At 46.8% G+C, this 25,102-nt stretch overlaps 1 protein-coding gene across 2 annotated transcripts in view; it reads right to left on the bottom strand.

Annotated features, from left to right (window-relative positions):
- Nucleotides 1–25,102, bottom strand: part of col5a1 (procollagen, type V, alpha 1) — a 322,312-nt gene that overhangs the window by 17,429 nt on the left and 279,781 nt on the right. Inside the window, exons 52-65 of one of the 2 annotated variants that reach the window (XM_059638382.1) lie at nt 23,641–23,694; nt 23,287–23,340; nt 22,626–22,679; nt 21,973–22,026; nt 16,200–16,307; nt 16,028–16,081; nt 15,890–15,943; nt 15,220–15,327; nt 14,390–14,443; nt 13,044–13,079; nt 10,336–10,389; nt 8,403–8,661; nt 5,382–5,494; nt 1,521–1,589 (exon numbers count right to left, since the gene is read on the bottom strand). In XM_059638382.1, the coding sequence (XP_059494365.1) occupies nt 1,521–1,589; nt 5,382–5,494; nt 8,403–8,661; nt 10,336–10,389; nt 13,044–13,079; nt 14,390–14,443; nt 15,220–15,327; nt 15,890–15,943; nt 16,028–16,081; nt 16,200–16,307; nt 21,973–22,026; nt 22,626–22,679; nt 23,287–23,340; nt 23,641–23,694 (1,125 nt within the window). Of the gene's footprint in view, nt 1–1,520; nt 1,590–1,642; nt 1,712–5,381; nt 5,495–8,402; nt 8,662–10,335; nt 10,390–13,043; nt 13,080–14,389; nt 14,444–15,219; nt 15,328–15,889; nt 15,944–16,027; nt 16,082–16,199; nt 16,308–21,972; nt 22,027–22,625; nt 22,680–23,286; nt 23,341–23,640; nt 23,695–25,102 lie in introns of both variants that reach the window. The other variant, XM_059638381.1, reaches the window with a different exon arrangement.

Here is a 25,102-nt window from a genome sequence, read left to right on the forward strand (position 1 = left end):
ACCCCAGCTCCCAGTCCAAGAAGCCTCTTCCTGCAAGGGTCTGACGGCTCCCAGACATTGGCAGGGTCACCAGGGAACCAGAAGATGAGTTTCCTAATGTTTGGGATCATATCCCTGGAGGTTGGAGTCAGCAGCCAGTCACAGCAGAGTCAGATCAGCAACAGATGCAGAAAGACCAAAGGTACAGCGGGAGCAGATGGACAAAAGACACTGAGCTGCTCAGATGTACAGGTAGCTTCAGAATAATATCCAACCAGTGGACAGAGCAGAGACATTCTTGAACCGTTTTGCAGCTGGGACCAACATGAGTTCATTATTATCATTAATGGCAGCACAGCTAATGGCTAATATTGTGAACAGTGAATTACAACCCCACCCAATTGTGTCCTGAGAGTGGTCTCACTTTAGTAAAACACCCGCACACACTGACTCTCACTGGGGTACAGTCCCACACACACCGACTCTCACTGGGGTACAGTCCCACACATACTGACTCTCACTGGGGTACAGTCCTACACACACTGACTCTCACTGGGGTACAGTCCCACACGTACTGACACTCACTGGGGTAGAGCTCCCACAAACAGTGACTCTCACTGGGGTATGAGCTCCCACATACACTGACTCTCACTGGGGTACAGTCCCACACACACTGACTCTCACTGGTGTACGGGCTCCCAGACACACTGACTCTCACTGGTGTACGGGCTCCCAGACACACTGACTCTCACTGGGGTACGGGCTCCCAGACACACTGACTCTGACTGGGGTACAGTCCAACACACACTGACTCTCACTGGGGTACAGTCCCACACACACGGACTCTCACTGGGGTACAATCCCACACACACTGACTCTCACGGGGGTACGGGCTCCCACACACACTGACTATTATTGGGGTACGGGCTCCCACACACACTGATTCTCACTGGGATACAGTCCCACACACACTGATTCTTACTGGGGTATGGGCTCCCACACACACTGACTCTCACTGGGGTACGGGCTCCCACACACACTGACTCTGACTGGGGTACAGTCCCACACACACTGACTCTCACTGGGGTACAGTCCCACACACACTGACTCTCACTGGGCTACGGGCTCCCACACACACTGACTCTCACTGGGGTACAGCTCCCACACACACTGACCCTCACTGGGATACAGTCCCACACACACTGACCCTCACTGGGGTATGGGCTCCCACACACACTGACTCTCACTGGGCTAAGGGCTCCCACACACACTGACTCCGACTGGGGGACAGTCCCACACACACTGACTCTCACTGGGGTACAGTCCCACACACACTGACTCTGACTGGGGTACAGTCCCACACACACTGACTCTCACTGAGCAGTGATGAAGAGAGTTTGGAACAGAAGGACAATTGTAGTTTCCTCTGAGTAACTCAGTGAGTGCAGAATAAAATGCGCAACGACATTACGGAGTGAGTTGATTGGAAAGCACCAAGCCTTGCAGCCAGGAATTAGTTACAATGCAGTCTAACCACTTACCAGGGCACCTCGCTTGTACTGACTATACCAAGCACCCGGCTGCTCTTTCGGCCAACGAGCCAGTTTACTCTGTAAAATATGAGACTGATTACAGACGAGAAAGGAAAATGCTGACTGCTTACCAGCTTACCACGCTTGTATTCACTGAACCAGGAGCCTGGTACCTCCTTGGGCCAAGAAGTGACTCTTGCCTGATGCGAGATAGGAGGGCAAAGGAGAAAATGAAAATAAGTTAACGTGTAAATGGGTATGCTTCTAAACTAAAAACCAGTGTCATTGAGCCAGTGCAAGGAATTCACATTTGGTGAAACATCTGAAATTTTAGTCCTTTCCTGAAATAGATTATTTCCTTGAAAACACTGGTTTTCACTCGGGTTCAGCTCCAAAACACACTGACTCTCACTGGGGTACAGTCCCACACACACTAACTCTCACTGGGGTACGGTCCCACACACACTGACTCTCACTGGGGTACAGTCCCACACACACTGACTCTCACCGGGGTACAGTCCCACACACACTGACTCTCACTGAGGTACAGTCCCACACACACTGACTCTCACTGAGGTACAGCCCCCCACACACTGACTCTCACTGGGGTACAGTTGCACACACACTGACTCTCACTGGGATACGGCTCCACACACACTCTGATTCTCACTGGGGTATGGTCCGACACACACTGACAGTCACTGTGGTACAGTCCCACACACACACTCTCACTGGGGCACAGTCTCACACACACACACACACACACACACACACTCACTGGGGTATGACTCTCACACACACTGACTGGGGTACAGTCCCACACACACTGACTCTCATTGGGGTACGACTCCACACACACTAACTCTCAGTGGGGTACAGGCTCCCACACGCACAGATTCTCACTGGGGTGCGGCTCCCACACACACTGACCCTCACTGTGGTACGGTCCCACACACACTGACTCTCCCTGGGGTACAGTCCCATACACACTGACCTTCACTGGGGTACAGTCCCACACACACTGACCTTCACCGGGGTACAGTTCCTCACATGCTGACCCTGACTGGGGTTCAGCTCCCACACACACTGACTCTCACTGGGGTACAGTCCCACACTTACTGGCCCTCAACGAGGTACAGTTCCCACCCACACTGACCCTCACTTCGGGTACAGTCCCACACACACTGACCTTCACTGGGGTACAATCCCTCACACGGTGACCCTGACTGGGGTACGGCTCCCACACACACTGACTCTCATTGGGGTACAATCCCTTACACATTGACTCTCACTGGGTACGGGCTCCCACACAGACTGATCCTCACTGGGGTACAGTTGCACAAACACTGGCTCTCACTGGGGAACAGCTCCCACACATGCTGACCCTCACTGGGTTATGGCTCCCACGCACACTGATTCTCACTGGGATACAGTCCCACAAACACTGATTCTCACTGGGATAACAAAGTGTGAAGCTGGATGAACACAGCAGCCAAGCAGCATCTTCGGGGCACAAAAGCTTGGCCTGTTGTGTTCATCCAGTTCCACACTTTGTTATCTCGCATTCTTCAGCACTTGCAGTTCCCATTACTTCTGACTCTCACTGGGGTATGATCCGAAACACACTGACGGTCACTATGGTACAGTCCCACACACACACACCCTCACTGGGGTACAGTTCCACACACACTGATTCTCACTGGGGTACAGTCCCAAGCACACTAACTCTCACTGGGGTACAATCCCACACACACTAACTCTCACTGGGATACAGTTCCACACAGACTGACCCTCACTCGGGTACAGTCCCACAAACACTGACTCTCACTGGGGAACGGCTCCCACACACGCTGACCCTCACTGAGGTTAAGTCCCACGCACACTGCCTCTCACTGGGGTACAGTCCCACGCATACTGCCTCTCACTGGGGTACAGTCCCACGCACACTGACTCTCACTGGGATACAGTCCCACACACACTGACTCTCACTGGGGTACAGTCCCACACACACTGACTCTCACTGGGGTACAGTCCCACACACACTGACTCTCACTGGGGTTCAGTCCCACACACACAGATTCTCACTGGGGTACAGTCCCACACACATTGATTCTCACTGAGGTACAGTCGCACACACACTGACTCTCACTGGGGTACAGTCCCACACACACTGACTCTCACTGGGGTTCAGTCCCACACACACAGATTCTCACTGGGGTACAGTCCCACAAACACTGACTCTCACTGGGGAACGGCTCCCACACACGCTGACCCTCACTGAGGTTAAGTCCCACGCACACTGCCTCTCACTGGGGTACAGTCCCACGCATACTGCCTCTCACTGGGGTACAGTCCCACGCACACTGACTCTCACTGGGATACAGTCCCACACACACTGACTCTCACTGGGGTACAGTCCCACACACACTGACTCTCACTGGGGTACAGTCCCACACACACTGACTCTCACTGGGGTACAGTCCCACACACACTGACTCTCACTGGGATACAGTCCCACACACACTGACTCTCACTGGGGTACAGTCCCACACACACTGACTCTCACTGGGCCATGTGTTTGTTTTGCATGAAACAGGCAGCCAGTATGTTTGTGTAATGTCTTGAGTTGTTTGAAACCTCCCAGCTGACACTGGCATTGCTGCATGGGCAGTCACAAACCAAGAATTATAAAAAAAATTCTGCAATCAACTGCCAATTGTACACACCATGGTTTCAGTCTCAGAGATGTTGTTATAAATAGATTAGCATTGGCTGTCCTTCTCTTTACAAATGCCTGCAAATCATTTCCCTGGGATGCCTTGACGTTTCCTCTGCCAGACACTCAGCTCTGACAGTGCAGCACTCTCTCAGTGCTGTACCAAACCTGTTAGACTTGAACAAGGACTTCCAACCTCTGAAGTTTGACTCAAGTTGAGAAATCTCTGCCTTTCAGGTGAGAATGCTGCCCCGAGTCATAATTGATGTCTGTCATATGTTCGGCCAGGTTGGCAGCCATGGGAACAATCAGTGACTGTGATGAAAGTGGCAAGGAGACATTTGACTGGGATCAAAGGCCTGGTAGAATCACTCGACTGTTAATGGAATACAATGTTTTGGTGTTTGTGTTGATGACAAGCAGCAAAGACACATTAAATCATTCACTTTTTGTTGGACTTTGAAGCAGTGAGATCAGAGAAGTTTTACAAAGAATTAAAATCTGAGTTTACAGGCAAGTTTTAGTTGCATTTGAGCAGGATTTCCTTACATATTGTTCAGATGAAGCCAGTTACTGCAAGAAGTGTTTTTGGTAGTTTATGACCTTTTCAAAGTTAGGATAATTTGGAATTGGAAGTTTTATTTGAAAAAATTTCAGCCATCAGAATCAAGAAGGTTCAAGTTGTCACTCTGTGAGAAAAATCATTCAACAGCCTTGAGAGTTAAGACAGAGGAGTCAGCTCAGCAGATACTTACAGTGCTGTGACCAGAGTATAATTTCTTTGATGAATGGATGAGCAGGTAGATACACACAGAGACGCTCACTGTCGGTGTGCAGAGAGTGAAAAACATCAGAATAATACAATGCTAATCCATCTCTCTGAAGATTCAGAAACATGTAGTTAGATTGCTCATAGTCATGGGTGATAGGAGACTGTGAGCATGAGGTTGTGAAATCTGCTGATTTGACTGCATGTTGAAATTCAGCCAGCATGGGCTGTATCCCACCCACTAGGTCCACTGGGCATGATCTCAAAACCTACCTTCTGGAAATCTCCTTGCTAAAATTTCTGACAAAGTTGCAATGAATGAAATTTGTTTGGAACAAATGGTGTTTCCTTTTGTAAACTGAGGAGAGATCAGAGAAAGACTTACTCCTTCTGATTTCTTGTCTGGGAAGATGCAAGTTTCTCCTCCAGATGTGAAGTTACAGAAAACCTTGAACGAGTCTCTGGAGCAGCCTTGGTTTGGGTCAATCCAGTATTCACCTGCCCGGAGGAGAAATGACAAAAACTGAAATAGGATGGATTAATCACTGCTCTACAATTGGGCTAAACCAGCAACACAGTAACAAGGCACAGCATTTCTCATGACCTCACCAACTCCAGCATCCACTCTATCACTGTTTAATGGGCCATTGCACCCACTCTGTAATACATTGAACACTTTCTCACCCAGTTCTTTGCAACCTTTCCACCACACTTTATCTTTTACAGGCATTCAATTGGAACTTTCTGGAGGTTCTTCTCGCACCTAATGACAGCTTCCAATGCTTGTTCTGACCCACTCATTCTCCTGTTGACATTCACACTGCTCAATCCTCTCTTCTCCAGCTCATTAACCCCCGAGGCCTACAGAATGTAAAACTCCTCATCTCCTTGGCAGTCCCATCATGGTACAGGACATGATAATCTAATCTTGATGTCACTTGTCCAATTGTCTCGTCCCATCTTCTCCCCTCCAGGTCTCCCCTTTACAAACTTATAATCTTGTCATTCAGGCCAGTAAACAGAAATTGATTGATTGCATCTTGCTGTGGGACATGTTCAACAGCTCTATAGGACACTGTACAATATTCTGACAATATTCTGGCTGTTGTAATCTGTGAAAGTGTTAGGCCCAGGGTCCAATGGGTGAGTTAACATTCCAACCTCACAACACAAAGCACGAACAGTCAGAATGCCATTTGGAGACAGATGGAGATGGTGTGAGGCAGCTTCAGATCATTGAGACTGTGATGTAGATACAAAGTAAACCATGATACAGAGCGTATAATCCACTCTGAGCCGAAGTCCCTACCTACTTCAAGAAGACCACCATCATCCCAGTACCCAAAAAAACACATGTAGTGTATCTTAATGATAACCACCCAATGGTTCTGACCTCAATAATCATGAAGTGCATTAAGAGACTGGTCATAGCCCACATCAGCTCCAGTCTCCCAGTCTGCCTCGATCCCCTACAGTTTGCTTACCGACATAATAGGTCCGTAGCCAATACCACATTTCTAGCATGCACTCATCTCTGGAACATCTGGACAACAAAGACACCTGTGTCAGACTCTTGCTAGTTGACTACAGCTCCGCCTTCGACTCCATTATCCCCTCCAGACTGATCTCAAAACTCAGAGACATTGGTCTCTGCTCTGCCCTGTGCAACTGGATCCTCAGCTTTCTGACACAAAGATCGCAAACAGTGATGATAGGTAACTGCACCTCCACAATAACACTCAACATTGAAGCTCACCAAAGATGCGTCCTCAGCTCCCTACGGTACTCCTGCACACCTGCGACTGTGTTGCCAAATCCCAACGAACGCCATCTACAAGTTCACTGGCAACACCACCACAGTGGGACAGATATCTAACAACCACAAGTCAAAACACAGGGGAAATAGTGGGCTTGGTGTTGTTGATGCAATGAAAACAATCTGTCTTCCAACATCAGCGAAACTAAAGAACGAAGATCGACTTCAGAAAGAACGAGGAGAACACATCCCCATCTACATCAACGGAACTGAGTTTGACAGAGTGAAGAACATCAAGTTCAAAGATGTGCAGGGTAGGAGGGTGGCTATGCTAAATTGCCCATAGTGTTCAGGAATGTGTAGGTTAGGTGGGTTGTAGGTGAATGGGTCTGGGTGGGATGCTGTGTGGGTCAGTGTGGACTTGTTGGGCCAAGGGGCCTGTTTCCACATTATAGGGGTTCTAAAGTCCCTCGGAGTGAAGATAGCAAACGACCTGTCCTGGACTTCCCACGGAAAGTCAACAGTCAAGAAGGCACAACAACACCTCTTCTTCCACAGGTGGCTCAGGAAATGCAGCATGTCCATAACGTGTCTCACCAACTTCTACAGATACACCACTGAAAGCATGCTGTCCGGGTATATAACAGCCTGGAATGGCAACTGCGCTGCCCAAGACGGTAGGAAACTGGAGGAGGAAGAAGAAATTGCAGAAGAAGGGACTATAGCCCAGACCATCACAGAAGCCAACCTTCCACCCATGGACTCCATTTACATGGTTCGCTGCTGCAGAAAGGCTCCCAACATCATCAAAGACCCATCGCACCCTGGTAAAGACGTCCTACAACCTCTTCCATCAGGCAGAAGACACTGAAGCCTGAACACATGCACGATCAGGTTCAGCAACAGCTTCTTCCCAGCTGTTGTCATACTGTTGAATGGACTCTCTGGCCTCAAATAATGCTGATCTTGCTAACATTGATCTTGCCTTGTGCACACCCTGTGCACAATGTAACCTGTACCTCTGTCTAAATAGTTTTGATCTGCACATCCTTTGCTTACTATGATCTGCCTGTACCACTTGTAAACAACGCTTTTCACTGTACTTCGATACATGTGACAATAAATCAATCAATCTGAATTCAATGTTGGGTTCTGGAAATGTGGATATAATATTGTGGGACATTTGAACAAAAGATCAGAAGAAAGTCAGTTGGGTCCATAAAGCTATTCTCCCACCCCACCTTGAATTGTTATTCTTGTGAAATGTCTTGATGAGTGCAAGATGAAAGGTTTTAATAAAATGTGTCTTTTCTCAGCAACACTCAGACCTGTTCATAGCTTACCTATTCATCAAAATACAAGTAGCTCAGGGCTGACCTGCAATTTAACTTTGACCTGGCAGCACTCCTCAGTGTCCTGGGTGTCAATCAGAACAACCTACAATCCCCTACTGCCCCACAGCCTGCCCCCACCCTCCCCATTGTTCTGGATTCCCCGACTAGAAAAGATACTTTCTCTCTATCTGCTCCACAAATCCTTTAATTTCTCACTCAGCTCACCTCTTCCCGTTCCAAGGCAATCAGAGCCCAGTCTCCTGATCTGACAATGACCTATGGCTGGGGAAAACCTGGAAGTGCATTCTGAACCTACCATCTGGGAAGTCAGGGTGGCAGAGGTACAGGTCCTTGCAGGTACGTGCAGGGTTGTTTTGTGTGCCCATTGGATGTTTCATCTGCTCAATCTCCAGTTTCAGGGAGTTCAGGGAGCCGAAGATCTCCTCCATTCCATCCGCGTAGTTGAGGTAATTATCCGGAAGACCTTCCTCCAACAGCTGACTGGCATCGATGGAACGTTTGGCTCTTTTTGAAGAATGAATTGGGAATGGTTGAATGACGTCACCAGCAGGACCCTGCAGATTAAACAAAGTCAGTGGCATTTAATAAAAATAATGTGAAATGGCCAAACAAACAGAATCTGTCTCCACACAGTGACTGATTTTTTTCGCCCACACTGTACGTACAGAGGGAGCACTGTCACCCAGACCGTATGTACAGAGGGAGCACTGTCACCCAGACTGTACGCACAGAGGAAGCTCTATCACCCACTCTGTACGCACAGAGGGAGCACTGTCACCCACACCGTACATACAGAGGGAGCACTGTCACCCAGACTGTACGCACCGAGGAAGCTCTATCACCCACTCTGTACGCACAGAGGGAGCTCTGTCACCCACACTGTACGCACAGAGGCAGCGCTGTCACCCACACTGTATGTACAGAGGGAACACTGTCACCCACACTGTATGTACAGAGGGAACACTGTCACCCAGACTGTATGCACAGAGGGAACACTGTCACCCAGACTGTACGCACAGAGGGAGCTCTGTCACCCACACTGTATGTACAGAGGGAGCACTGTCACCTACACTGTATGTACAGAGGGAGCACTGTCACCCAGACTGTATGTACAGAGGGAGCACTGTCACCCACACTGTATGTACAGAGGGAACACTGTCACCCAGACTGTACATACAGAGGCAGCGCTGTCACCCAGACTGTACGTACAGAAGCAGCGCTGTCACCCACAGTGTATGTACAGAGGGAGAACTGTCACCCACACCGTATGTACAGAGGGAGCTCTGTCACCCACACCGTATGTACAGAGGGAACACTGTCACCCAGACTGTACATACAGAGGCAGCGCTGTCACCCAGACAGTACGTACAGAGGGAGCACTGTCACCCACACTGTATGTACAGAGAGAGCTCTGTTACCCACACTGTATGTACAGAGAGAGCTCTGTTACCCACACTGTACGCACAGAGGGAGCACTGTCACCCACACTGTACGTAGAGGCAGCGCTGTCACCCACACTGTAGATACAGAGGGAGCACTGTCACCCACACTGTACGTACAGAGGCAGCGCTATCACCCACACTGTATGTACAGAGGGAGCTCTGTCACCCACATTGCACGTACAGAGGGAGTGCTGTTGCCCGTACTGTACTGAGGCAGCGCTGCCACCCACACTGTACAGAGACAGCATTGTAACACACACTGTACAGAGGGGAAGGTATAACTGAAATTGTAAATGCCTTCTGTTGATAAAATGGACTTTTCAAATTATCTAAGATTTGAAAAAAAATTGATTTGATATGTCATTTGGTGAATCTTTCCAAATTACAGATCCTAACGGCACCGATTTAATCGAATAATTTACAGCAATAAAAATAAAACTTCGTTGCTGCCGGAAATTTAAGATAAAAACAGAGAGTACTGAAGACAGACGCTCAGCACATCCAGCAGCAGCTGTGGAGACAGGAATGGAGTTAACGTCTTGAGTCCCATTTGAAGTTCTCAGGAAGTGCCACGAGACTTGGAATGTCAACTCTGTTTTTCTCTGCAGATGCTGCCAGACCTGCTGAGTTGCTCCAGCACTGTCTGATTTGATCTGTACAGTGCTTCTCTGTGCCATCTCCAATGAGAGACAGAGTCAATAATGGATTAAGCCTGTTTTTCAATGTATTCCAACAGTAGATCATTAAGCACCAATTCATTTCTCAATGAGAAACATATCAACTTACAGGAGGACCAGGCGGTCCCTGTATTCCTGCTTCACCTTTAGGACCTGTCAGACCCTGTGAGATAGTAAATAAGAATGAGTTATCAGAAATATTGAGAGGCTCCTACTTTGTGGAGATTTTGCCTTTCATTCTAAGTATTTATGTTATTGCAGAGGGTCTCCTGGTACTGTGGCAGTGTCCCTACTGCTGGGCTAGATGGGGTAGTTTCAAACAAGGCAAGAATGAGAGGAGCAAAAACAAAGTTGTGGAAAAGCTCAGCAGGTCTGGCAGCATCTGTGAAGGAAAAGACAGAGTTAACGTTTCGGTTCCAGTGACCCTTCCACAGAACAGTTCTGAGGAAGGGTTGCCAGACTGAAACGTTAACTCTTGTTTTCTCCTTCACAAATGCTGTCAGATCCACTGAGCTTTACCACAACTTTGTTTTTGCTCCTGATTTACAGAAGCCACAGTTCTTTTAGTTTTTATTAAGAGTGAGAAGAGATCTAATTGAGGTCTATAACATACTCAGTGAGATTGACAAAGTAGACATAGAGAGATGATTCCTCGAGTGAGGCAATCTGGAATGAGAGGTCATAATTTTTGGAAAAAGGGTAGCAGATTTAAAACAGAAGCAAGCAGGAATTTCTTCTCAATGGGTCATGAACCTGTGAAATTCACTACCCTGGTCTGTGTTAAGACACTGAGTACATTTAAGGAAGACATGGACAGATTTTTAATTAGTAATGGGTTGAAGGTTTATGGAGTGTGGGCAGGAATGTGGAGTTGAGGCTCAGATGAGATCAGCCACGAGTGTGTTAAATAGCAGAACAGCCTCGAGGGGCTGAATGGCCTCCTCCTGCTCTTTGTTCTTATGTTCAAGTCCGTCCTGCCTTGTAGGTGTGGGTCACAACACTGTTTAAGCAGGTTGATTTAACTGACAGTACACTGCTGCAGATCAGTATGGTAGGTTCACTGCTCCTTAAACAAGCTCAGTATGTTACTCCCAGAGCAACACAACCCTGGCTGAGTTACTTGAAAAAGGGTCTAGGCCCGAAACATCAGCCTTCCTGCTCCTCTATGCTGCCTGGCCTGCTGTGTTTGTCCAGCTCCACACCTTGTTATCTCAGTTACTTGGTCATTGTTTTGAACTCAATGGGACAGTCCCAACTATTCTCGGAGCATCACTGCACTGTCCAGCTTCTCAGGCTGCCTCTGATTTTTAATCAGATCTTGGTTGACTTGAATCTTAACACCATTTTCCGATTTTTGCTCCATATCCCTCAATCCCCTTACCCAACAAATATCGAGCAATCTCAGTCATTGATTGGAACTGACTTCCAGCTTCCAATTTTTCGGGGGATAGAGAGAGAAAGAGAGAAACAGAGGGAGGGAGGGAGAGAGAAATCCACATCCATCTCTCCTTTGCATTGGAAAAGGATTCTTGAACCCCTGAACTCTGCCTGCCCCCAAAAGGCGAAAATTTCTCTTCACTGATTCTCTCTATGGTTTTAAAGAGTCTGATTGAATCACCCACATGAAATTTCATACTGGGGAGAATGCAACCCATACCTGTGCAGCTTGTTTTCATTGTTAATTCTTTAAACTGCGGCATTGTTCTGGTGAAACTGTGCTTAGCCTATTAATCGGAGCGGAATAGCTAGGGGCTGGAGCAAAGCAGACCGGGGACTGCAGCGGAAGGGACTGGGAGCTGGAGTGGAGTGGGCTGGGGGCTGGAGTGGAATGGGCTGGGGTCTGGAGCGGAGTGGGTTGGGGACTGGAGTGGAGCGGGGATGGGGACTGGAGCGGAGCGGGGATGGGGACTGGAGTGGAGCGGGGATGGTTGTTGGACTGGGAGCTGATGAGGGTGGTCAGGAACTTGTGAGCCTGGTTGGATCATGTGTGGAAGAGCCCTGCGCTGATCTACTGTAATGTAATGTTTATCTGTAATCTGCTTATCTGACTGTAATGTTTATCCTTTTAAATTTATTTCTTACTTCTAACTTATACTAAGAATCACTGTAAAGTAATGTAACTTTTTTTTCTCTATTTTGTACCGAGATACTTTGTACATAAGATGGTGCAGTAAGGAGTAACACTGTAAGCCTTTTACTGTACTTCTATACTTGGGTATGCATGAAAAGAAACTTAATTCTCATTCTAAAGATACAACCTCTCTGCCTGATCAGCCTTAATAGAAGAAATTTCATGGCCCTATATGAATAGAAACCAGGGATTTCTCAGTTTCCTGATCCATATTTATGTCTTTAGTGTCACCAGCAAGTTTGTTGGAGTTTGCTGTCTACAGATTACATTTGTGCACACAGATAGGTTATTATACCAGGGAGTCTAGAACCAGGGGGTCACAGTCTAAGGACATGGGATAGGCCATTTAGGACTGAAATGAGGAGAAATGTCTTCACCCAGAGTGTGGGGAGCCTGTGGAATTCTTTGTCATAGAAAGTGGTTGAGGCCAGAACATTGAATGTTTTCACCAAGGAGTTAGACATAGTTCTTAGAGCTCAAGGGATCAAAGGGAATGGGGAGAAAACAGGAACAGGGGACCAAATTGGACGATCAGCTGTGATCCTGTTGAATGGCAGAGCAGGCTTGAATGGCTGAATGGCTTCCATCTGTTCCTAATTTCTATATTTCTGTACTTCATGTGCATTAGCAGAAGGTCCCTGAACCCCAACTTGATCACTGTCTGAACTATCCAGAAACATACTCACAGTGGAACCTTTAGAACCTTTAGGACCAGGTGGACCCTGAAAAACAAATGCAAGAGTTAGTTTATTAATTGGTTAATGGGTTTTCAAACAATATCAGGCGCTAGACACAGCAAGGTGTAAGAAAAAAATGTAATAGCTAGCTCATTTCAAATTGAAGAAATCAGCTGGGGGTCATTGGCCAACCAAACTTCAGTTGGCGAATTCTCAGAGGCATCTGTTTTATTGACAAACGAGGTTGATCAAAGTAATAATTAGAAAGGTTTTCTTGATTGACTTGGTGTTTCAGACCCTTGATTCAGAAAACTTCAGAGGTTGGGGGATTTCCCTTTCCGAATACTTGTAAGTTCAATGTGGCCTCCTTTACAATGTTCTCTTGACACAGGCAGCTCTACAAAGGAATTTAGACGAGATCAACCCTCACCCCCACCACCCCGACCCCAAGCTGAGGCATACACTAAGTGAGATTCTGAATGATACATGTAGAAATGCAAAGTTTATTAATCTCACATGAAGCTCCCCCATCAATAACTCTTCATACAGAAACCAATTTGAAATTTTTCATTAGACTTACATGCAGGCAGCATTTGTTTCATATTCCTTTCAATTATGGAGAAATACATTAATTATATTCATATCTAGTTAATGAAGTAGTAATCATTGTTTTGATAGATTCGGTAAATTAGACATGAAGTAAATTAAACTAGTAAAAAGCATGCGGTGTAAGTTCTAGTTCTCAGGTTTTATAACCCTGGAGAGGCTAAAATCCTGCTTCTGTTTCTGAGGGGGCACCATGATTCTGAAATTGGTGAGAATGTTGGCAGTCTAAAACTATTTGTTCGGAGACCACACTCACAGCTCTTAGAAGATGCAGGCTTGGTCAGAGGCAGCTTGATTTTGATTTTATTGTCATGTGTACCAGGGTCTGATAACGGCCAGAAAGAAGCTGTTCCTGAACCTGCATAGGTGTGTGTTCAAGCTTCTGTATCCTCTGCCTGGTGGAAGTGGTTGTAGGAGATCACTACTAGGGTGCCATGGGTCTTTGATGTTGGCCGCCTTTCCACAGCAGCAAGCCATGTAAATTGAATCTGTGGATAGGAGATTGTTGGATGGGATACTCTTTCAGTGAGAGGGACAGCCTGGAGATGGTGTGCTGGCTCTTCAAAGACAGCTTTTTAAATTGAGCAGCTTTGATTTTCTGCCCATTTGAAGAGGCTCCAAACATCTCCAAGCCTACCTTAAAGCACTACTTTGGAAAATGATTCATGCAACGGATTGGCAAAGAAGTGAAAACATTTGATCAACATTGGACAATTAATTGACTAGTTTCTGTCATATCTGATACTTGCCGTTAATCCAGGAGGACCTGGAGGACCAATTGGTCCAGACTGACCTTGGACACCCTGGAAGAGATAGACATCGATTGTAAGATTTGATTGGCTATGTAGTGTTGTGGACTCATAATCCTGATTCAAATGCTACTATCACTACTTTGAAAATTTCAGTTCAGTTTTAAAACTCAGCAAGTAAAACTATATTAAAGTTGGTATAAGTAACCATGAACCTGTCAGATTGTTACAAACATCCCTTTGTCATCGATGTCCATTTGGGAAGGAAACTTGCAGTCCTCAGTGACTGTATGTGACTCTTGACTCATGCTGACTTGGGTGACCCCCAATGACCACTCAGTTGTGTCAAACTTCTAGCAGCTTAAGCAGTTAGTTCTCAGAGCTTTCTCAAGACAACTAGATCAGACACTGAATGCTGGTAATTCCCACAGTCCAGAAATGGATAAAAAGGAATCATTCTAATCTGTGTTCAATTCCAACAGCATCACTATAGGGCTGCTCTCTCATCAGACACAGAGAGAGATGTCTGATGGTGGATTAACCTGACATTCACCACACCTCAGGTGATGGGTTGGGGTGAAGAATGGTAACTTCAGCCACAGTAGGAGATAGTGAGACTCAGCATTACAAACCAGCCATCCAGCCAATTGAGCTAACCAATCCCAGAGATCAATACCAATACAATTTAACTGGTTCTCCAGTAAAGAAGATGTGTTCTGGATGAATCTGGCCTCTCAGGTACTTTGTTATATGTTTCCTCCTGAATTGGGTCCAATGTAAACAGTATAGGTGATAGATTACAATGCTTGGTCACCTCACTCAATGCTTACCGTATCTCCTTTTGGACCTTGAGGGCCCTGAGGTCCTGGGATGCCTCGGTCACCTTTCTCACCCTGTTCTCCTGGAGGTCCAATCAAACCAATCAAACCAGGATGTCCCTGAAACACATGATATACAGTCACCAACAAACTTACATTCCAGCCCGAAGACAGTTCAATTCATGCTGACAATCTTTGATCAGTCAATCTTTGAGAATTACAAAGAACAAAGAAAATTACAGCACAGGAACAGGCCCTTCGGCCCTCCAAGCCAGTGCCGAACTACCTCTTATGACTGAACTTGTTGAACTTCAATAGAGCTTGGTTTAACAAAGGATTAGTTTTAAAAAATTCCACCCTTATTTTCAAATCCCTCCATGGCATCACCCTTTCCTATCTCCATAAAACTACAATCCTTGTTCCCTAATTCCCATTGGGACCATACCTTCACCTGCCTGGACTCCAAACTCTGGAATTCCCTCCATAATCTTGTTTGCCCCTCACATCCTTGGTCCACCCATCCTAACAAATTCTTATGAGTGTCAGGACCACATTTCAGCTTGCCTCATGGCACGTTTAAAGGACAGTGTTCACACTTGGGGAAGGAAGGATTCTCACACACAATCATAACTCCCACGACATTCTCAGTGGATGAGGCTTCAGGTACAATTGTGAAACATACCTTCTCACCCTTTGTACCAGGGTCACCTTTGAGGCCGGGCAATCCAGGAGGACCCTAAAAAACACAGTAAGATGTCACTGTCACCACGATCCTCACAACCTGCAGGAAAAATAAGATGTAACTTTGTGGACTACAAACCATTGGGCCTGGTGGTCCTGTTGGACCAGGGGGACCTGGCAAACCTTGCTCACCCTAAATTTAATTAAAAAAGAGAGTGTTAAACAGATCTATAGTGACAAGAGTGAGTTACTGAATTAGAAAGATTGTTAACAAATAAAACTGTGTTAGTTTGAAAGAGAATCATACTTACAACAGGACCTGGAATCCCTCGCAGACCCTCGGAGCCTGGCTTACCTGGAGATCCTTGTGGACCAACTAGGCCAGTCTTACCTGCAGGACCTTCAGCACCAGGGTCTCCCTGAGGAGAATGAGAGACATCGTCAAGGCTCAATGGCTGTTGTCACATAAGACATAAGTCTGGGAGAAGACCATTTAATAAGATCGTAAGACCATAAGATATAAAGAGCAGGATTAGGCCATTGCCATCAGGTCAGCTCCACCATTCAATCATGGTTGATATTTTTCTTGACTCTATTCTCCTGCCTTCTCCCTGTAAACTTTGATCCCATTACTAAACAAGAACCTATCTATCTCTGTCTTAAATACACTCAATGACTTGGCCTCCCTATCCCTCTGTGGCAATGAATTCCACAGAATCACCACTCTCTGGTTGAAGAAATTCCTCCTCATCTCAGTTCTAAAGGATTGTCCCTTCACCCTGAGGCTGCGAACTCAGGTCCCAGTCTCTCCCACTAGTGGAGACATCATCTCCATTTTATCCAGGCCTCTCAGTATTCTGTAAGTTTCAAACAGATTTCCCCCATATTCTTTGAGACTCCATTGCAAACAGACCCAGGGTCCTCAACTGCTCCTCATATGACAAGCCTTTCGTACCCAGGATCATTGTTGTAAACCTGTTCTGGACCCCTCCCAACACCAGCACATTCTTCCTGAGATATGGGGCCCAAAACTATCCACTATCTCTTCTTTGTCTAACTTGTTCATTACCTAGTTGATCATGGCTAATTCTGAACTCCACTCTCCCACATGTTCCCAATATCCTTCAATTCCCTGAGAATCTTTCCCAGCCTTAAGTGTGTTCAATGCCTCAGCAGTCCAGCCTTCAGGATGGAGAATTCCAAAGATTCACAAACCCGAGTGAAGACGTTCCTCCTAGGTATTTGATTTTTTCTCCTGAGCCTGTGATCCCATTTTCAAAAGGCACAGGGAAAAAGCTGGAACAGGACATTGAGCTGCATGATCAGCAATGTTCATATTGGTTGACACTGCAGACTCAAAGGACCAAATGGCCTACCTGAGATAATGGGAACTGCAGATGCTGGAGAATCCAAGATAATAAAATGTGAGGCTGAATGAACACAGCAGGCCAAGCAGCATCTCAGGAGCACAAAAGCTGACGTTTCAGGCCTAGATCCTTCATCAGAGAGGGGGATGGGGAGAGGGTTCTGAAATAAATAGGGAGAGAGGGGGAGGCGGACCGAAGACGGAGAGTAAAGAAGATAGGTGGAGAGAGTGTAGGTGGGGAGGTAGGGAGGGGATAGGTCAGTCCAGGGAAGATGGACAGGTCAAGGAGGTGGGATGAGGTTAGTAGGTAGGAGATGGAGGTGCGACTTGGGGTGGGAGGAAGGGATGGGTGAGAGGAAGAACAGGTTAGGGAGGCAGAGACAGGTTGGGCTGGATTTGGGATGCAGTGGGGGGAGGGGAAGAGCTGGGCTGGTTGTGTGATGCAGTGGGGGGAGGGGACAAACTGGGCTGGTTACGAGATGCGGTGGGGGAAGGGGAGATTTTGAAGCTGGTGAAGTCCACATTGATACCATTGGGCTGCAGGGTTCCCAAGTGGATTATGAGTTGCTGTTCCTGCAACCTTCGGGTGGCATCATTGTGGCACTGCAGGAGGCCCTTGATGGACATGTCGTCTAAAGAATAGGAGGGGGAGTTGAAATGGTTCGCGACTGGGAGGTGCAGTTGTTTACTGTGAACCGAGTGGAGGTGTTCTGCAAAGCGGTCCCCAAGCCTCCGCTTGGTTTCCCCAATGTAGAGGAAGCCAACCGCTGGAAATGCTACACTTGCCCCCACACCTCCTCCCTCACCCCTATCCCAGGCCCCAAGATGACTTTCCATATTAAGCAGTGGTTCACCTGCACATCTGCCAATGTGGTATACTGTATCCATTGTACCCGGTGTGGCTTCCTCTACATTGGGGAAACCAAGCGGAGGCTTGGGGACCACTTTGCAGAACACCTCTGCTCGGTTCGCAATAAACAACTGCACCTCCCAGTCGCAAACCATTTCAACTCCCCCTCCTATTCTTTAGATGACATGTCCATCATGGGCCTCCTGCAGTGCCACAATGATGCCACCCGAAGGTTGCAGGAACAGCAACTCATATTCCGCTTGGGAACCCTGCAGCCCAATGGTATCAATGTGGACTTCACCAGCTTCAAAATCTCCCCTTCTCCCACTGCATCACACAACCAGCCCAGCTCTTCCCCTCCACCCGCTGCATCCCAATTCCAGCCCAGCCTGTCTCTGCCTCCCTTACTGTTCTTCCTCTCACCCATCCCTTCCTCCCACCTCAAGCCGCACCTCCATTTCCTACCTACTAATCTCATCCCACCTCCTTGACCTGTCCGTCTTCCCTGGACTGACCTATCCCCTCCCTACCTCCCCACCTATACTATCCTCTCCACCTGTCTTCTTTTCTCTTCATCTTCGGTCCGCCTCCCCCTTTCTCCCTATTTATTCCAGTTCCCTCTCCCCATCCCCCTCTCTGATGAAGGGTCTAGGCCCGAAACGTCAGCTTTTGTGCTCCTGAGATGCTGCTCGGCCTGCTGTGTTCATCCAGCTTCACACTTTAAATGGCCTACCTGCTCTTATTTTCTATGTTTCTAGATCCCTCAAAGTAGGGAAACAGTCTCTGTCTATTGCATCCAGCTGCTTCAGAATCTCAAATGGATCTGAAAGAACTGTGGATGCTGTAAATCAGAAACAAAGACAGAAGTTGCTGGAAAACCTCAGCAGGTCTGGCAGTAGCTGTAGAGAGAAAATCAGAGTTTCTCAATTCTGAGGAAGGGCCACCGGACCCCAAAATGTTAACTCTGATTTTATCTTCAAAGATGCTGCCAGACCTGCTGAACGTTTCCAGAAACTTTGTTTTGTTTAAACTTCAGAATCTTGTGTTTTTCAATAAGTCCATCTCTCATTCTTCTAAATTTCAGAGAATAACGAGACGTCCCTTATTGGAGCCAGTCTGGTTAGCAATCTCTGAACTGCCTCCAAATGAAGTGTATCTGTTTAAGGTTTTGGAGTAGATCTGTAGCTCAGGTTGTGGGTATTGAGGTTGGTTGGCTCACTATGAGAAGTTTTGGTCTCCATGTCTCAGCAAAGATACACTTTGTTGAGGTTGGTTGGCTCACTATGAGAAGTTTTGGTCTCCATGTCTCAGCAAAGATACACTTTGTTGAGGTTGGTTGGCTCACTATGAGAAGTTTTGGTCTCCATGTCTCAGCAAAGATACACTTTGTTGAGGTTGGTTGGCTCACTATGAGAAGTTTTGGTCTCCATGTCTCAGCAAAGATACACTTTGTTGAGGTTGGTTGGCTCACTATGAGAAGTTTTGGTCTCCATGTCTCAGCAAAGATACACTTTGTTGAGGTTGGTTGGCTCACTATGAGAAGTTTTGGTCTCCATGTCTCAGCAAAGATACACTTTGTTGAGGTTGGTTGGCTCACTATGAGAAGTTTTGGTCTCCATGTCTCAGCAAAGATACACTTTGTTGAGGTTGGTTGGCTCACTATGAGAAGTTTTGGTCTCCATGTCTCAGCAAAGATACACTTTGTTGAGGTTGGTTGGCTCACTATGAGAAGTTTTGGTCTCCATGTCTCAGCAAAGATACACTTTGTTGAGGTTGGTTGGCTCACTATGAGAAGTTTTGGTCTCCATGTCTCAGCAAAGATACACTTTGTTGAGGTTGGTTGGCTCACTATGAGAAGTTTTGGTCTCCATGTCTCAGCAAAGATACACTTTGTTGAGGTTGGTTGGCTCACTATGAGAAGTTTTGGTCTCCATGTCTCAGCAAAGATACACTTTGTTGAGGTTGGTTGGCTCACTATGAGAAGTTTTGGTCTCCATGTCTCAGCAAAGATACACTTTGTTGAGGTTGGTTGGCTCACTATGAGAAGTTTTGGTCTCCATGTCTCAGCAAAGATACACTTTGTTGAGGTTGGTTGGCTCACTATGAGAAGTTTTGGTCTCCATGTCTCAGCAAAGATACACTTTGTTGAGGTTGGTTGGCTCACTATGAGAAGTTTTGGTCTCCATGTCTCAGCAAAGATACACTTTGTTGAGGTTGGTTGGCTCACTATGAGAAGTTTTGGTCTCCATGTCTCAGCAAAGATACACTTTGTTGAGGTTGGTTGGCTCACTGAGCTGGTTTGTTGTTCTGCAGATGTTTTGTTTCTGGGCTTGTTAACATCCATTGCAACGGACCCCAGAGTTTAAAAGCCAGACGGGAAAACACACCTTCGCTTCATCAGAGGCTGCACTGAGGATGTTACCCAGCACGGTAAGGAAAAGTCTGCGGAACAACAAACCAGCTCAGTGAGCCAACCAACCTCAGCAAAGTGTATCTTTACTGAGACATGGAGACCAAAACTTCTCATAGTCCTCCAGTTGTGTGGTGAAGGAAGCTCAATAATATCATAGTTAGACTACATTATTTGTGTACACCAATTCTCAACAATAATCTGTGTCGTGGTGTAGCTTGGTATAAAGAGAGAGTAAGGTGTATAACTGCATGAATCATTAGAAGTTGGCAGGACAGCGAGAGGAGCTGTTAATGAAACAAATAATTTTCCAGGATTCATTAACATCAGGGTCAATTCAGGTCAGTGCTGAGGGAGCGCTGCACTGTCGGAGGGTCAGCGATGAGGGAGTGGGCACTGGCGGAGGTCAGTGCTGAGGGAGTGGGCACTGTCAGAGGGTCAGTGCTGAGGGAGTGGGCACTGTCGGAAGGTCAGTGCTGAGGGAGCGCTGCACTGTTGGAGGGTCAACGCTGAGGAAACACCGCACTGTCGGAGGGTCAGTGCTGAGGGAGTGGGCACTGTCAGAGGGTCAGTGCTGAGGGAGCGCTGCACTGTTGGAGTGTCAGTGCTGAGGGAGTGGGCACTGTCAGAGGGTCAGTGCTGAGGGACCGCCGCACTATCGGAGGGCCAGTGCTGAGGGAGCACCGCACGGTTGGAGGGTCAGTGCTGAGGGAGTGCCGCACTGTCGGAGGGCCAGTGCTGAGGGTGCACCGCACGGTTGGAGGTCAGTGCTGAGGGAGCACCGCACTATCAGAGGGTCATTGCTGAGGGAGTGGGCACTGTCGGAAGGCCTGTGCTTGAGGAAGTGTTGCACTGTCGGAGGGTCAGTGCTGAGGGAGTGCGCACTGTCGGTGGGACAGTGCTGAGGGTGCGCCGCACTGTCGGAAAGTCAGTGCTGAGTGAGTGCTTTTGGTCAGAGCCAGTTTGGAGCACTGTTTATGTCATTACAGTTTGAAAAGAGACCCCAGCCTTTACAACTACCCAGCATCAATTTGCCAGAATGAGAGTTGGGCCCAAGAGATTGTGTTCTTACAACAGTTCATGTAAATGTTGTGAATAATCCCTGGACATTAGCAGATTAAACTGGATTTGATCAAAGTGTTTTAACATAATGACGGGAATTGGCAACGTTTAGGGGGCTGCAATACTTGGCCAGTTGACTTGTCCAGAAGAAGTGTTTGAAGATACAAATACAGTTGACAGATTGATGTACACACTTGTGTTTGAACCTGCTAATTCCACTTACACAATCCTGACGTGTTTAAATGGGGATGCAGAATGACTTGTTAAAGAATTGTGTTCTCAATATGCTAATATAGCAGGAACCAGGATAAATGAGATCAGACCACCTGGGCTCATTGAAGTAACGCAGCTTGTCCAATCGTCAGAGAGCTGACAGTGATTCTCTGTGTCACGTACCTTTGCTCCTTTCTCTCCTTGTCTCCCCTCAGGACCTGCAGGACCATGGGGACCCTGAACAACATAAAAGAAAAACTTTGCAAAGGCATTGTCTTTAACAGAAGAAGCAATCACAGACTTTGAAAATACTCAGAATTTACTGGTGCATGTTTGAGAGAGAGAGAGAGAGAGACAGTGAAAGAGAGAGAGAGTGTGTGTGTGTGCACGTGCGTGCACACGCACGCAAGTCTGTGTATGAGCATTATGTGCACGTGCATGTGTATCTCTGTGTGCATGTGTGTCTGTGTCTGGCTGTGCATGTGTGTCTGCGTGTGCATGTGTATCTCTGTGTGCATGTGTGTCTGTGTCTGGCTGTGCATGTGTGTCTGCGTGTGCATGTGTGTCTGTGTGTGCATGTGTGTCTGTGTGTGCATGTGAGTGAGAGTGTATATATGTATGTGTGCATTTGTGTGTGTGTGTCTGTATCTGTGTGAGTGTGTGTGTCTGTGTGTGTGTATGTGTGTGTGCATGTGTTGCAAGAATTGATGGATGTTTGTGTGTGTGACTGTCTGTGAATGTGCCCTATGTGAGTATGTGTTGCAGGGATACTGTCGGTTATGTGTGCACATGTGCTTAATGTGTTGCAGAGATAATGTTGGTGTGTTCATACTCACCCTCTTTCCTGGAGGACCAGGTGGTCCTGCTTCACCAGTTGGACCAGGAGAGCCCTAGAAATAGAAGGGTGACATCAGAACCTTCCATCCTGTCACAAATGAACAGCTCACGAGAATCTGGGCCAATCATATGGCCACACTCTGACATATTCCCCGTCTCCATCACGAGCAATCCCTTCCAGCCCCAAAATCTCCTGCCCTAAGTTTTGTTTAAACAACCAGCCAAAAGGTTTTTCTTGGTCCTTCAGTCTGGAAATCAATTTTCTCACTGGAGTTCTTCTTTCTGAATATTTTTGCCAGGATTTTGGTCCAATAATGGTGCCCTTTCCCTCAGCCCATGATACCTTCACCCTCTCTGCCATCTTGGTTTGATTGACACAGTGTGAGTTAATCCATGACCGTCCACCATCAGTTTGAATTCGGGGCACTCAGTCTGGCTTTCCCTTCTCTAATGCAGGGTCAGTGAGGCTGCTTCTCCACGCTCCCCCACTACCCCCATCCCCCCTCCACGCCTCCCACCCCACGGATGTCCAGTTCAACACTCCCTGCTCTCAGCAGCATTGTATCTCATTTCAATCACTGACCTTTCATTTATCCAAACCTCCATCGAGCCTAACCCTAACCCTAACCCTATCGCAAGCAATGTCCTTTCTCAACTTACAATCTGTCCTGGTTCACCATCTTCTCCCTTGTCTCCTGGAGGTCCATCTTGGCCCTGTGGTGAAAGAAAGGCCTTGTTATGAGGGGCTCCTGGCTACTTCATATCCTTTGAAGCTATTCAGAGAATTTGTCATCTCCAACACCAGGACAAGGTCTTTTTAATAATTAATATCATGACATTCAGAACATCAATCACAAAAGGAAAATATAGATTACAAACAATAATATCCAATTATTGTGGCACTTTTAACCTGGGAGATTGGATTCATTCTCTGAAAGGGTTTATAATGACCAATTACATTGATTATGCTACTAAACAGCACTTCTCCATTAACTAAAACTATCTTAACCTTACCGGAGGTCCTGCTTCACCAGGGGGACCGGGGTCACCAGGAAAACCAACTGGTCCCTAAGGAAAACAGGAGGAAAAGCAAAACATTAGTGATAGCAGATCTAAGTGAGGAAAAATAGAGGAGAGACTCTGCAGCACGTAAAGTGTCAGGGGGCACTGCATTTGGATAAAACCCTTTTGATTGTGGTGGGGAGACATCAGTTTGTCAGTCACGAGTCATTGAGAGCAGGGATATCCCATTGTAGTTATAAAAGGGCCTGAGTAAGAGCACTACAATAATAGTATCCCTGTCTAAGAAAGGGTATACTCTCCACAAAGGGAGAGCAGCGGATGTTCACTGGGCTGATACTGGGGATGACAGGACTGTCCTAGGAGGAAAGGTTGGTTTGACTGAACCTGTAGTCACTGGAGTTTAGAATGATGAAAGCAGTTGTGATTGAAAGCTATAAATCTCCAACAGGGCTGGATGTGGGGTGGAAGTTATCCCTGGTTTGGAGAGTCTGGAACCAGGGAACACAGTCTCAGGACACAGGGAGACCATTTGAGATTCAGATGAGTCAACACTTCTTCACTCAGAGAGTGGGGAACCTGTGGGATTCACTATCACACAAGGCGTGGAGGCCAAGTCGCTGAATATATTCAAGAAAGAGATGGATACTGTTTTTAGATGTTGAAGACATCAAGGGGTATGGGGGGAAGTGGGGATTGTGGCATTGGGATAGAGGATTAGTCGTGATCATATTGAGTGGTGGAGCAGGCTTGAAGGGCTGAGTCGCCTACTGCTGCTCCTAGATTCTATATTTTTATGAGACTGGATCTTACCACAGTAAGAGGGCGGGGGATGGGGGAGAAGCAGAGACAGAATGAGCCCTCCTGCTAAATTTACAACACATGAAATAAAGTGCTCTGATTAAATGTTTGAAGGAGAAATCTGGTTGTGGGGCTGAGATTAAAGTTTACAGTCCACCATCTCTCTAGGAAGTCAGCTGCCATCGGAAACCTCAAGGAACATCAGAGGTTTGGTAAAGAACATATGTCTTAACAGGCTAACAACAAAGGATGGAGAGACTTTGTTCAAGTAATTCAGAGAGCTGCTGACTGTAGAGCAGGAGATATTTTATATATAAACTATCAAAAGACTGCTGATAAAGCAAGAGCTGAAGATGTGTTTCGGAGATAGAAGCACGAAGATGTCTGTATGTAATTGGTTTAGGCAGAGAAGATGGTGAACATTACTGAGAGCACATTCTCCTGATAGGACACTCAGGCTGGAATATGTCATGTGCTCTCCTCAGAATAGATATCAGCAGCGTTGCTTTTCTCATTATATATAGATGGCCTAGACTTGGAATGAGGGAGTAAAACTGCAAACTTTGTGAATCATACAAGAAGTTGCAATTTAGTGACAGCAGAAAATTCTGGAAATACAGTACTCTGTAGTTCAGGCTGCATCAGTGCAGAGAGA

Source organism: Stegostoma tigrinum, chromosome 29, assembly GCF_030684315.1.
Source record: "Stegostoma tigrinum isolate sSteTig4 chromosome 29, sSteTig4.hap1, whole genome shotgun sequence".
NCBI classification, from domain to species: Eukaryota; Metazoa; Chordata; class Chondrichthyes; order Orectolobiformes; family Stegostomatidae; genus Stegostoma; species Stegostoma tigrinum.